This window comes from Pimephales promelas, chromosome 22 (assembly GCF_988280905.1).
Source record: "Pimephales promelas chromosome 22, fPimPro1.hap1.1, whole genome shotgun sequence".
NCBI lineage: Eukaryota > Metazoa > Chordata > Actinopteri > Cypriniformes > Leuciscidae > Pimephales > Pimephales promelas.
The window spans coordinates 29,658,942-29,672,822 of record NC_142790.1 but is presented as its reverse complement, the minus strand read 5'-3'; the positions used below and the strand labels follow the sequence as shown (position 1 = coordinate 29,672,822).

The 13,881-nt window shown below is 40.6% G+C and overlaps 1 protein-coding gene across 1 annotated transcript in view; it reads right to left on the bottom strand.

Moving 5' to 3' along the window:
* lama1 (laminin, alpha 1) overlaps window positions 1-13,881 on the bottom strand; it is a 50,936-nt gene that overhangs the window by 19,957 nt on the left and 17,098 nt on the right. The window contains exons 14-32 of the mRNA XM_039656325.2: window positions 13,246-13,460; window positions 12,085-12,196; window positions 11,878-11,988; window positions 11,653-11,780; window positions 9,664-9,750; window positions 9,365-9,576; window positions 8,278-8,384; window positions 7,570-7,750; window positions 7,330-7,466; window positions 7,010-7,243; window positions 6,477-6,620; window positions 5,261-5,443; window positions 4,263-4,448; window positions 3,670-3,797; window positions 1,801-1,927; window positions 1,582-1,722; window positions 1,376-1,494; window positions 1,207-1,293; window positions 462-655 (exon numbers count right to left, since the gene is read on the bottom strand). Coding sequence (XP_039512259.2) covers window positions 462-655; window positions 1,207-1,293; window positions 1,376-1,494; window positions 1,582-1,722; window positions 1,801-1,927; window positions 3,670-3,797; window positions 4,263-4,448; window positions 5,261-5,443; window positions 6,477-6,620; window positions 7,010-7,243; window positions 7,330-7,466; window positions 7,570-7,750; window positions 8,278-8,384; window positions 9,365-9,576; window positions 9,664-9,750; window positions 11,653-11,780; window positions 11,878-11,988; window positions 12,085-12,196; window positions 13,246-13,460 — 2,833 coding nt within the window. The remainder of the gene's footprint in view (window positions 1-461; window positions 656-1,206; window positions 1,294-1,375; window positions 1,495-1,581; window positions 1,723-1,800; window positions 1,928-3,669; window positions 3,798-4,262; window positions 4,449-5,260; window positions 5,444-6,476; window positions 6,621-7,009; window positions 7,244-7,329; window positions 7,467-7,569; window positions 7,751-8,277; window positions 8,385-9,364; window positions 9,577-9,663; window positions 9,751-11,652; window positions 11,781-11,877; window positions 11,989-12,084; window positions 12,197-13,245; window positions 13,461-13,881) is intronic.

The window sequence follows — 13,881 nt, the reverse complement described above, 5'->3', positions numbered from 1 at the left end:
AGCTGAATCAACACTGAACTTAACTGAATCAACACTGAACTCAACTGAATCAACACTGAACTCAACTGAATCAACTCTGAACTCAACTGAGCTGAATCAACACTGAACTCAACTGAATCAACACTGAACTCAACTGAGCTGAAAAACAAGTCAACTGAAATTTAATTTGATTCATAATTGATAAATTCTGTAACTATTATAAAACTGAACTGAATCAACACTAAACTCACCTGAAATTAATTTAAACTCAACTGAACTGAAATAACTCTGAACTGAACTGAAAAACAAGCTGATAATTGATCACAATATCCAACAATATCATAATTGATACTGACATTGACACTGTTACTGAACTCAACCAAATAATTGATGAAGTTTGCATCATCAAAGGTTATAACTTATTTTCCGATTTGTCACGGTGAAGCTGCATTGAAACATCAGTAGAATTAGCGCAGCCTTACACACACACTGCTCGCTGACCAGCACGTGTCTCTCCTCACACTGGTCACACAGATGACCTCTGACCCCAGGCTTGCACTCGCACCGGCCCGTGCGTCCGTCACACACACCGTGCACCGACCCGGTCCCGTTACACCGGCACACCTGACACCGGCCGCCCGGCTCCGACGGGTCGCCATGGTAACCCACCGAACACCTGAGACGCGGAGAGAGCGTTAGCTAGAGTTTTAACGATTCCAGTAAGGGAAAAAAACTTAAATATCATTCACATTTAAACATGTCATTGTATCTGAATATCATGAAGCTGAACAACTCTTACACAGGACGCGTTTGCCTGTGTCTCAAAAACACAGTTGAAGAACAACCAGCCAAACTAATATACATGTCAAGCTTTATTAAAGACCAGTAAACACAGCAAGAGAACAAATAAAACATTTGCAATCTCGATTGATTGAAATACGATTGAAATAAACAGTGTTTTAAGATGTTCCGGTTCAGAAACTGTAATCAAATGTACAATAACACTACAGTTTATAAATAAAATATACATTACAAATATATTTACAAAAGTTATTCAGTGGATGTTCTCAGTCTCTGGTGTGTGATTAGTGTTATTATAGAGACGGAGAAATATTAGCGCTGTCCCTTTAAGAGCTGCAGTGTATAATGTGTATCAGAGCCGTGCAGCTCTTAAAGGGACAGCACTAATATTACGAGTGTGTGTGCCGTAACGTCACATGACCTCACCTCTCACAGTAGCGGCCCTCGTATCCCTCCTCACAGCGGTCGCAGTGGAAATCTCCAGCGCCCTCTAACACACACGTGGCGCTGAAGCTAAACACACGCAAAACACACACATCACGCTGAAGTCTGAGAACCACTGCTTTCCATGACATACACACAGCTGTGACCTCACCTTTGACCCCGCAGTGGACAGGCACACAGCGAGCAGTCGCTGACCGAACCCTGAACCTTCCCATAATGCCCTGCGGCGCACAGGTGACAGTGCTCTCCTGCGGTGTTGTGCTGGCATCCCTGAACACACGACACAGATACACGGATTGAGCCTTCATCATCAGTCTGATGTGGATGAAGCGGCTTTATCGATGTGGGTTTGCTCACCAGACATTGGCCCGTCTCCAGGTCACATGACACACTGTGGTTGTTGCACCGGCACGGGACGCAGGGCCGGATGAGCGGCCGGTCTCGGCCCTTCATGTTGAGCTCGGACACGGCCTGCCGGTAATAACCCGGAGAGCACTCCTGCAACAGAGCGTTCAGTTCAGTCAGACGTGTTCCTGAAGTGTGTGTGTGTGTGTGTGTGAGGAGTGTGTCCCGGACCTGACACGAGAGCCCGGCGTATCCCAGCGGACACTCGCACGCCTCCACCAGTCGAGCCACTCCTCCGGCTCCTCCCTCGGGGACGTCATCCGCATCCAGAGACACTTCCAGCGAGATGTTGGAGATCCTGGAGAGAACAGAGTTCATCGGGTCATTTTGACCCGGAAAATATTTGTGAAAATTTGTAAGTGTTCAAGACTTTCGTCGCACTTGAACTACAAACACACACAACATTTTTGTTATGGATTCGAGGATTTTTGAGGTTGAAATTTGAAATCAGTGTGACCCCCATAGGAGTGAATGGAAAGCGAGGAATGCTTCAGTACACATAGAAAAACCTAAAACTGCTCAAAATTCAAAGTAAAAATGCTAAAATTTTACCAAAAAATTATTTTTATAACGTCTACATGCGTGTCTGAATGCACACTTAACCGAACTGACCGAGCGGGACAACTCATTTACTCCATATGAAGAGTTCAGATGCAAAAGCCTCTAAATGCCAATTGAAATTTTCTTCTAAAATGACCATTTTTATCAAGCTTGTATATTTAAGTTCAGTAATTTCACTTAAATGACTTTCACTTTATTGTGAAATTACTGAACTTAAATATACAAGCTTGATAAAAACGGTCATTTTAGAAGAAAATTTCAAATGGCATTTAGAGGCTTTTGCATCTGAACTCTTCATATAGAGATATAAGCCCATCTAGAGTAATCAAATATCATGTGTTATTATTATTTTCCACAAGAGGATCAGCAAAGACACAAAGTGTAATATATTTAGAGCTGAATTAAAAGTGTTAGGCATGAAATTGTGAGAAATTTTGAATTTAAGTTGAAAGAATGTGAGGAATGTGCTTAAATGACTATATTTATTGATCAAATCTAGTAATTAAAAGGAAAATATGTTTTTGAAATGTTTTTAAATATTATCAAAATTAAATAAAATAAGATTTCTGGACAAAAAATGTTTAAAGGGATAGCTCACTTTGAAATTAATTTTACCTCAAGGGCATCCGAGATGTAGGTGTCTTTGTTTCCACAGTATTTTCAATTTTGACATTTTTCAGTCAAACCGTTGTTGTCTATCAGTCATACACTGGAGGCTAAGGGGGTCCACCAAAGAGCAGCACAGAGAAGTCCAAATTAAACATGAATGTAAGTACACACTGATGGCCTAAGACACGAAACGAGCGGTTTGTGTGAGAAAACCAACAGTATTTATATCGTTTTTACCTCTTGTAATCATAGCCACGACAAAATGATCTGACGGCACGGGCGCTTCGGTCTGGAAGTGATCGACGTCACTCTTTGTTTATACAGAGATTTGGGAAGTTTTACCTTTCACTAAACATATTTAGATATACGGGAAACCGCAATGGAAGACGATTTCGGTATATCTAAATATGTTTAGTAAAAGGTAAAACTTCCGAAATCTCCGTGTAAATATTGAGTGACGTCACATGCAAGCGATCACTTCCGGCGTAACATTGAACTGATTCAGTTCGGTTCAGTTCAACTGATTCAGATCACTATGATTACACGAGGTAAAAATGATATAAATACTGTTGGTTTTCTCACACAAACCGCTCGTTTCGTGTCTTAGGCCATCAGTGTGTACTTACATTTACGAGTCATTAAATCATGTTTAATTTGGACTTCTCTGTGCTGCTCTTTGGTGGACCCCCTTAGCCTCCAGTGTATGACTGATAGACAACAACGGTTTGACTGAAAAATGACAAAATTGAAAATACTGTGGAAACAAAGACACCTACATCTCGGATGCCCTTGAGGAAAGATAAAACATATCAAAAATTCATTTCAAAGTGAACTATCCCTTTAAGTATAATTGCACACACACACACTGACCGGCTCTGCTGCAGTCCGGATCCGTACGAGGCTTTGATGAGGACGTACTCCACGTTACTCAGCACAGACATGAAGTCGGCGCGGCTCACGGCTTCATCCGACACGGAGTTGAAATACTTCCACTTGTGCTGCACACACACCGAGACACGCTCACACAGGGTCACACACAGCACTACAACTCATTCATCAATCTTTATAGTCTTTTAAATTCAAAAATAGTTAAATAAATAAATATAAACATAAAACAAAATGGCAGAAATAAAAGTGCAGCAGACGCAATGACTAGTAATTTTAACCACTGAAAGAATACGATGACAAAAATATCGCTTTCCTTATTAAATATGTTTTTTTTCTGCTGTGAATTTATGATTGACATATTTATATGAGTAATATCACACTCATAGACATGAGAAACGCCTCTATATCAGATGAGCTGCAGATTAAATATTGTGTGAAAAGATTATTTCATCAAAATCAAAATTCCCATAAATATTTTCCTTTCAATAATTCAAGTTCTGCTTCATAAAAATGGCCGTTTTCAAGAGTTTTCCACCCTGGGCTTTACGACACAGAAGTCATGTGATCAGACTCACCTCGGTCAGAGGAACTTCCTGTTCGGTGCGGACGCCGTTCTGCGGCGCGGGAGCGTCGGTGTAGATGACTAGCTTGCGCAGGTGTCCGCCCCTCATCAGAACCTGAGGCTCGTGATTGGCCAGCCCGACGCCATCGAGAGCGAAGAAGGCGATGGTGAAGGAGAGTCTTCCTCCGTACGACAGCAGCTGCGAGACACGAGGACACACACACACACTCAGCTGACTTTAATCCCAGTTCATTTCAACATTTACTAATGCATTATTAAGACCTGTTAACTAACATAAACTAACAATAAACTGTTTTATTTTTTAAAAAGATTAAGAAATACTGTAACACATATATTGCATAGATGGTATGCAAAGAATCCGTGGGGTTTGTACTTTGTTACCGTGGTATTTGGGCGGGGTTTGTACAGCCTTGGCACTTCCTATTAGCCCCGTTGTGTATCATCCTGGTTGCAGTTCCATTAGAATTCCACTGGAGGTGATCATGAGCGAGTGCAGAATGAATGGGAGTCTATGGGGCTAAACGGCTAAATGTGTCTCTTTCACCTGCTTGTCGTTAAATCAACATCGATTTTATTGTTGATTCCGCAAGTTCAATATAGATTATAGGCCAAAAGTTGAATGAACGAGTACTTATGTCCTTTCGATGTTGTTGGCCGGGACACGCTAGCATTCTGCTATTGTGTGACGTCATCACATTTTTAGAACAGATAAGTGAACTTAAAAATGCAATTTTCAGCTGAGTGTATTTTCTTAAGCCCTCCCTTTTGAATGCAACTTTCAAATTACTTGACAAAAAATTACATTCTGAGAAAAGTGGATTTCTGGGGGTGAAACCCCATTGACTCCCATTCATTCTGCACTCGACCGTGAGCGCCCCCGCATGGACAGAGACGCGTTACTGCAGCCAGTAACCAGCCAGTGCCAATTCTCTTCAATTAGACGTTCTCTGTTTGTACCTTGTTACCGTGGTATTTGGGCGGGGTTTGTACCTTGTTACCGTGGTATTTGGGCGGCAGTCTCCAGTAGAAGGGTCCGGTGAGCACAGACAGACTGTGCAGGTGAGCCGCGTCCAACAGCATCTCCTCCTGCGAGTAATAAACGCCCTCCAGCGTCCCCTGCTGGTCACTCTGAGACACGACACGCAGCAACGGCGGGGCAGGACCCAGCGCCACCTAAAACACACACACACACACAGACAGAGCAATGGGTTAAATATAGGGCTGGGTAATAAATATTGATTTCTCGATATTAATCGATTCTCATTTTTACAAACCGATATCGATTCTTAAATCTCAAGAATCGATTAGTCATCCTGTTTCATTTGAATGAATGGGACATTGTATAGCGGCTGCGCGCATCCAAAAAATCACAATAATCTTTGTCGTTTGTTACTATTGATATGAAACAAAGTCTCAATTTTCAAATTACGTCCATTTTCTTTAGAAATTCAAAAACATAAATAGCGTTTTGTCGCTGTGGCGTGAGATCGCTCTGGAGAAGCAGCAGCGCTGATCTCTCTTCCGGCTCAATAATACCAGTCACAGCGCCAAATAAACATGAATGAGCATCTGAAAGTGTGTTAAAGATACAGTACAACTTATCCAAATCCGGATCATGTCACATTGATTCGCTCAATCAGCGTTTCAACCGTGGAAAGACGTCAGTTAAACAGCTTGTAATCAATGTCATCGTCATATTTACCTCAGAAAACCCACATAAACTCGTTAGTCAGCTAGAAAAAATAACTCCAGAGAGGAGCATTCTGCTAAATATATACACCATATTACATATGCATTATAATCTTAATGTTCTTCAATATTTAATGCATATGAATAAATCTGGAAAGTTTTTATGACAGCCACCATTTAAATGTTTATATTTCATATAATCTTCTTATTACAAAAATAAATAAAAGTGTTTGTATAGCTACAAAACAGTTGATTATTACCTTCATATTAGGCTAATGAAGCCCAACTAGACTCCCATAGTTTACAGCATTAGTTCAGAGATTTGATTTCCTTGAGAAAATTTGCCATTTATTGGAACTGATATCCAAAATAATCAATATTGAATCAAGTCGAATTGAATCGCTTGTGAATCGAAATCGAATCGAATTGTGAAATTTGTGTCAATACCCAGCCCTAGTTAAATACATGCAGGATTCATGAAGATGTGTGTGTGTGTGTGTGTGTGGTCCCTACTCACCGGCACTCGGATCAGGCCGCTCAGCTCCTCACACACACTGGACACCCCGAAGCAGAAGCACGGACTGCAGCCGGACGGGTTCTCCGCCGTCAGACCGAACGTCCCGCTCTTGCACTCGTCACATCCCCTGCCGCCCACATTCTCCTGAACACACAGTTATCAAGAGTTACTCCACGTGTGTGATCATGGAAAGCTCCAGTTCTCCTCTATATCAGTGTCAGTGTGTCTGAACTCCTGAAACGCCTCCATTGTAGTCTTGAGTTTGAACACGTCATAATATTCCTCATTATAATAATTAATGTGTAGAATAAAGGGGCGGGGCCTGGTTGAGTTAGTTAGGAGTGTGTTAAACTGGCGGTTATGGAAAGGGGCGGGGCATTTCCCAAACACACTCGAAGTGCTCGACCAATCACAACACACTGCTCCAGCCGACCAATCAGAGCACAGTGTGCTCTAATACCGTATTAATTGCATTTAAAACATATTAAATATTAAAAACTTCTAACAGTGTATGGATACGGCGCTATCGTCACCTTGCAGGAACACTGTCCGTGATCCTCACACCCACACACTCCCAGCGAGCCGTCGCAGAACTCCTCGCGCGTGCCGGCCGGGTCGCAGTCGCAGGCGGTGCATTCTGGGAAGTTTCTGAAGCCCAAAGCGCAGCGGTCACACTTGAGGCCGGAGAAGTGTGTGTTGCAGCGACACTGAGCCGACAGCAGATCACACTGAGACGAGTTCGAGCCGACAGGACTGCAGTCACACGCCTGCACACACACACACACACATACCGTATTAAACGCTTATCACAATACCGCGGCGTTATCGTCAGTTGGGGAGTGATGTGTCGCACCTTACAGCCGGACACGCCGTCGTGACCCCAGTGACCTTCCTCACACTCTTCACACTTCGGCCCGTGTGTGTGTGGAGGGCAGATACACTCGCCCGTCTCTGCGTTACAGTTCCCGTGTGTGTGTGCGCAGTCACACGCTAGAGACACAAAACAGCCGAGATTACATGAGCCCATCACACTGCAAAACACACACACACACACACACACACATAAATCAATGAGAATAATGTGAGTTCTTACGTGTGCATCCGTTCTCTCTAAAGTTGTAATATCCGCGCTGACATCGATCACATTTGTCACCTGTCACTCCAGTGATGCATCGGCACCGCCCCTCCTCGTCACATGACCCAGACACAGAGCCCGATTGGTTACATTCACACAGTCTGCAGCCATCGCCACTGTTAATACCATAATAACCAGCCTGAAACACACACACACACACACACACATTATATGAACAGCTGCCAATCATCACACTGCAAAAATGCTTTTCTTAATCAGTATTTCTGTGTTGTTTCCAGTCCAAATATCAAATAATTCTTAAATCGAGATGCATTTACTCACACATAAATCAATGAGATTTGTAAATAAATAAATATTTAATAAATAAATACATTTGTAAATTTTAAATAAATTTGTAAATAAAACAAAGACTTGTAAATAAATAATAAATAAATATCTTAAAAGTAAGATATTATTGTTTTATTTTCTGGGGAAATAAATACAAATTAAAAAAATAGAAAACAAGACAATGATATCTTATGGCATTTTAGTAAATGTAAAAGTAAATGCATCTTGATTTAAGAATTATTTGATGTTTGGACTGGAAACAAGACAAAAATACTGAGCAAGAAATTATTTTTGCAGTGTGAAACTCTGCTCGTTCATGAGCGAATGAAGCAATGAAACATTATGGTAAATAAATAATCAAAAACACAGCAGACGTACCTGACAGCGGTCACACGTTTGTCCGACGACGTTGGCTTTACACTCACACTGACCCGTGATGACGTTACAGACGGCGGACAGAGACCCGTTACCATAGCAACCGCAGGCTACACACACACATACAGAGAGAGAACGCGATTTCAGACACACACACTACAGTAAAACTGACGATCAGTACCGTGTTTGTCCACTGGGCGTCACTAGAGCTTCAGTGGTTAAAAAACATTTTGGTAACACTTTCTATAAAGACCATTATGATGAATTACAGCTCCTTTTATACTAATTTATAAGGAAGTATTACTATTTTATAAACAGCTCCACAGCTCAAGATTAATTAATCCACGTTGTTACAAAAAGCGTTTTAGAAAATCTTGTTTTCCAACTGCAATTAGATTTTACAATCAGTGCTATATAAGATGATGGTCATATATATAATCATAGTCATAATGCTTTGAAAAATTGATATTTGAGTACAAGACTTGTTGTTGTTGTGTATGTTGTTATTTTTATTGTATTTTTGTGCTGCTGGGACATATAAATTTCCCCCCGGGGATTAATAAAGTAAATCAATCAATCAATCAATAAATTTGCATTTGCATTTATATTATGTTTATAATTACTAGGGCTGTGCAAAAATTAATTGCGATTAATCGCATCCAAAATAAAAGTCTGTGTTTATATAATATATTTGTGTGTGCTGTATATAATTATTTTGTATTAATAAACACACATGCATGTATATATTTAAGAAAATGTGTTATTCATATATAAAATATTTATATTTGTATAATATAGATTATGTATTTATATATATACAGAATTTAAGCGCAAATAATTCTTAAATATATACATGCATGCATAGGTATTTATATATACAAAATAATTAATAATATTATGTAAACACAGACTTTTATTTTGGATGCGATTAATCGCAATTAATTTTTGCACAGCCCTAATAATTACTCATAAGTCGTGCATTAGCTTTTTCAGTGTGCATGCTCATAATCCATTGCACACTGATTATAAATGAACAAATAAGCTCACTCACACTCACACACACAAGATATTGAACAAACGAGCGTCTCACCCTGGCAGTTTTTGTGTGTGACGGCGTCCCCGTAGAACCCGTCCTGGCAGCGCTCGCAGTGCCGGCCCGCCGTGTTGAACACACACTTCACACACTCGCCCGTGAGCCCGTCGCAGTGGCCCGCTTCAGACCGGTCCACGTTCCCGTTGCACTCACACACCGAGCAGCGCTGGCCCGGGACCGTCGGGTCGCCGTAGTAACCGTCCGCACACCTGACCATGAGAGAGAAGTGTGTGTGTGTGAAACATTCTCTCAGACCCTGAAGTGTTTAACCGTGAGGAATATCAGGGGTCTCGTACCTCTCACACTTGTGTCCGGCGTATCCCAGCGGACACTGATCACACACGACCTCTCCGGGACGCTGAAGCACACACGTGGGGCTGAAACTGCAAGATATTACAGGATATTCAACAGAATCTAGATTTCATTACATACGGAATCTATTTACACACACAATTACCACAGTTTACAATCACAACTAAACATCCACTCAATACACTAATACACATTTATCACTAAAACTATCTAATCACCACATGAAGTGTAGCCGAGATGGGGACTCGAGTCGCACTTGAGTCACACAAACACTCGTGACTCGACCCAAAAGACTCGTCAACAACCTGTTTTCATGCAATTATTGCTTTTTAAATCTAAATTAATTTTAATCTATTTCTATTTTCTTTTATTGGCGCATATGTTGGGGAAGCGTATGATTAGCTGCATGTCCCCCGCCCTTTGTCATACTGTGCATGAGACAGAGCGTATTTAGGCCACGCCCACAGCGGGGGAAACAATCCAACCGTCTCCATTGACTTTGCGTCTGTAGATTTCTCATAAATTCAACAAAAGTTGGTATTGTAAATCATCCCGATCTGCACCGTCATCACAGACATCGCTAGAAAGCGCTCTCTCTCGCTCTCTCTCCAGTTCAATGTTGTCGGATCCAAATATGGTCATTTCCTTTTAATCAGCAACCAATCGCGAAAGTAAAAGGGGGATTTAACTCTAAATGAGCAATCTCATTGGCCTGATGGAAATCCGTTTTGCGTTTTCTCAAATGACTTTTCTCTCAAACTCCAATTCTGAAATCTCCACTTCAGTTGCACCTACAGTATATACCAAACCTAATACACCAAACTGTCCAGTCTTGTACCTAGTTTTATTATGAACACTATTACAGATGGATTTGTAAATATATTATTCCTAGCTTGATTTATATAACATTGTTTTTCTAAAAACATGGCGAAAATCTATTTAAGGCTATCTGATGACAGGATAACAAAAGTAGATACCCATAAATATCTATTTTCTCCCGTCTATTACTAGGGTTGGGTATCGAGAATCGAGTATCGATTGGAACCGGGACTAACTTTTCGTTTTTCCCGGAATCGTTCAAAAGTTAAAAATTCGATTCCTAGTTTCGATATTCACAGTCCGCCGAGCGGAAGAAGAAACCGCTGAACAACACCAACGAAGAAGCGTCTACCGGAAGTGTTGGCATAACCGCGCGAGTCGAACATGAGTAGCTTACGTCGGCGGTCCAAAGTGTGGCTTCACTTTTCTAAAAATAACGAAATCTCGGCAAAATGCAAAATTTGTGACAGAAGGAGTATTTCCTTCAGAAAGACCGTTGGTTAGCAAGGTTAGCTAAACTTTTTTGACCCTGCCTCTTAAAAGAATCAGAATCAAGAATCGTTAGGAACCGGAATCGAAACAAGGAATCGGAATCGGAATCAGAATTGTTCAAATTCAAACGATACCCAACCTTATCTATTACTGTATGTGAACACAATGAAAAAAATATTTTAAACCTGGCTTTATCTAATAGGCTCCTGAGACTTCGTTTTTTTTTAATATATATATATGCAAATTCGCACATATTTAATTAGGCAATGCCTAATAATTTAAGACTTGAGACTTGACTTGAGCTTCCAAAAAATGACTTGTGAACATCTCTTCCGTGTGCTAATGCTAACTCAGAGTGTTAAAGCCACTTTCATTGTAAGTGTGTGATCATGAATAAAGACACAGTTTGTGTTACTGTGAGAAACGCTCAGACATCCAGACACACAAAAGCCCCCCTCCCTCGGGAAGGATCCGGGCGGATTCGGCACAGTCACTCACTCACACACACACACACACACACACACAGTCACTAACATAGTTAGACGCCAGAGTCAGTGGGCAGGAGCATCTCTGGCACACACACACACTTGTTAAGACCACAGTGTGAGTTGACAGGAGCATCTCCGGCACACACACACACACACACACACACACACACTCACTTGTTAGACTCCAGTGTGAGTGGACAGGAGCATCTCCGGCAGTCGTCTGGCGTTCCCTCACTGGCGTCTCCATAGAAGCCCGGATCGCAGAGGTCGCAGTGCGGCCCGCGGGTGTTGTGTTTGCAGTCCTGAGAACACCACACACACACACACACCGGCACCGTTACAGTCGGGCGCGGCTAACCCTAACCCTAATAAATAAAACACTTTATATAAAACACCTACCAGACACTCTCCGTTGATGTCGCACTCGCTGGCGTGATCGTTACACTCACACTGAAGACAGTTTCCTCCGAACAGAATCCCACCGACCCGATAAAACCCGGGAATACAGTACTGGACACACACACACACACACACACACACACTGCTGTGAGAAACTGGTGTATATGTGCATGTTCAGCTCATGTGTAACGCATGTGTGTTCGTCACCTCGCAGGAAGATCCTGAATATCCCCACGGACACTCGCACTGCTCCACATCCAGAGGGAGTTTAGCCGGACCGGAGTGTGTGTCCGCAACTCCTAGAGACACGCCACTCAACCTGCGCACCACACACACACACACACATGTTCAGAGTAAACCATTCAATTACACAAGAAGCAAAATATTAGACAGGCCGATTCATGACATACACACACACACAGACACACACACAAATGTGCATTTTAGAATTTTGATTTTAGAATTTTATATATATATATATTAGGGCTGTGCAAAAATGTATTGCGATTAATCGCATCCAAAATAAAAGTCTGTGTTTACATAATATATTTGTGTGTGTTGTGTATAATTATTTTGTATATATAAATACCTATCCATGCATGTATATATTTAAGAATTATTTGCGCTTAAATTCTGTATATATATATAAATACATAATCTATATTATATAAATATTAATATTTTATATATGAATAACACATTTTCTTAAATTTATACATGCATGTGTGTGTATTTATATATACAAAATAATTATATACAGCACACACAAATATATTATGTATTGTAAACACAGACTTTTTTTTTGGATGAGATTAATCGCAATTAATTTTTGCACAGCCCTAATATATATTTATATATAAGCACTGTCAAATCAATTAATCGTGATGAATCACAAACGTAAAAAGTTTACAAATATAAATGTGTGTATTTATATAAACACATACACACATATATACATAGTTTTGTTAGATGCAATTAATCGATTTGACAGGGCCTATATATACATAATAATAAAATAATAAAGATAAAATAATATCACTTGAAAAACTCTACAGAAAAACTCTAGAAATGTTGTCTCGGAAATAAACTAAACTGAAATAACTTATAGTGAGCACTAAAATTACTAACTAATATATATATATATCTGTATATAGTATAATTGCAATTAATTACATCTAACAAAAGTATGTATATGTGTTTATGTATAAATAAATAAATATAAAATACAAAATAAATATATACTTTATATATATTTATATAAATAATAAATATAAAAATATAAAATAAATATAACATACAAAATAAATATATACTTTTTAATGAATTCATTCATTAATTAGGTTAATTTCGTCTTGTTTGTGTTCTGACCGTAGCGTTCCCTCAGCGCTAGCCTCCAGCTGAGCTTGAACCCGTAGCGCGGCGACATCCGCTAGCAGCGTCATTAGCTCGTCCCGCTGAACGCTCCTGCCGCTGTGGGCGTCGGTGAACGCGTGCGGGAGAATGCGCATCGAGACCAGCTGCTCGGTGTGAGCGTTCAGAAGCAGGCGAGAGGACGGCGTCTGTCTCAGCGTTCGCCCGTTACCCTGACACACACACACACACACTCATCACACGCGCTACTGCTGCGTTCACATTTCTGTCAGGACCACTATCGTTAAATACGACTGACCATTAGCATATAGTTAGGATTGGGGGTCTGGTTCTGTTCTGGGCAGCCTCAGGGTTAACTGAACCAACATGAATCTATTGCAGATTTCATTAAAGGAGTAGTTCACTTTTAAAAACATTTGCTGATAATTTACTCGCCCCCATGTCATCCAAGATGTCCATGTCTTTCTTTCTTCAGTCGAAAAGAAATTAAGGTTTTTGATGAAAACATTCCAGTATTTTTCTCCATATAATGGACTTCAATGGGAACCAAACGGTTCAAGGTCCAAAAGACAGTTTCAGTGCAAACTACAAACTGTTCAAAGGGCTTTAAACGATTTCAGGCGATGAATAAGG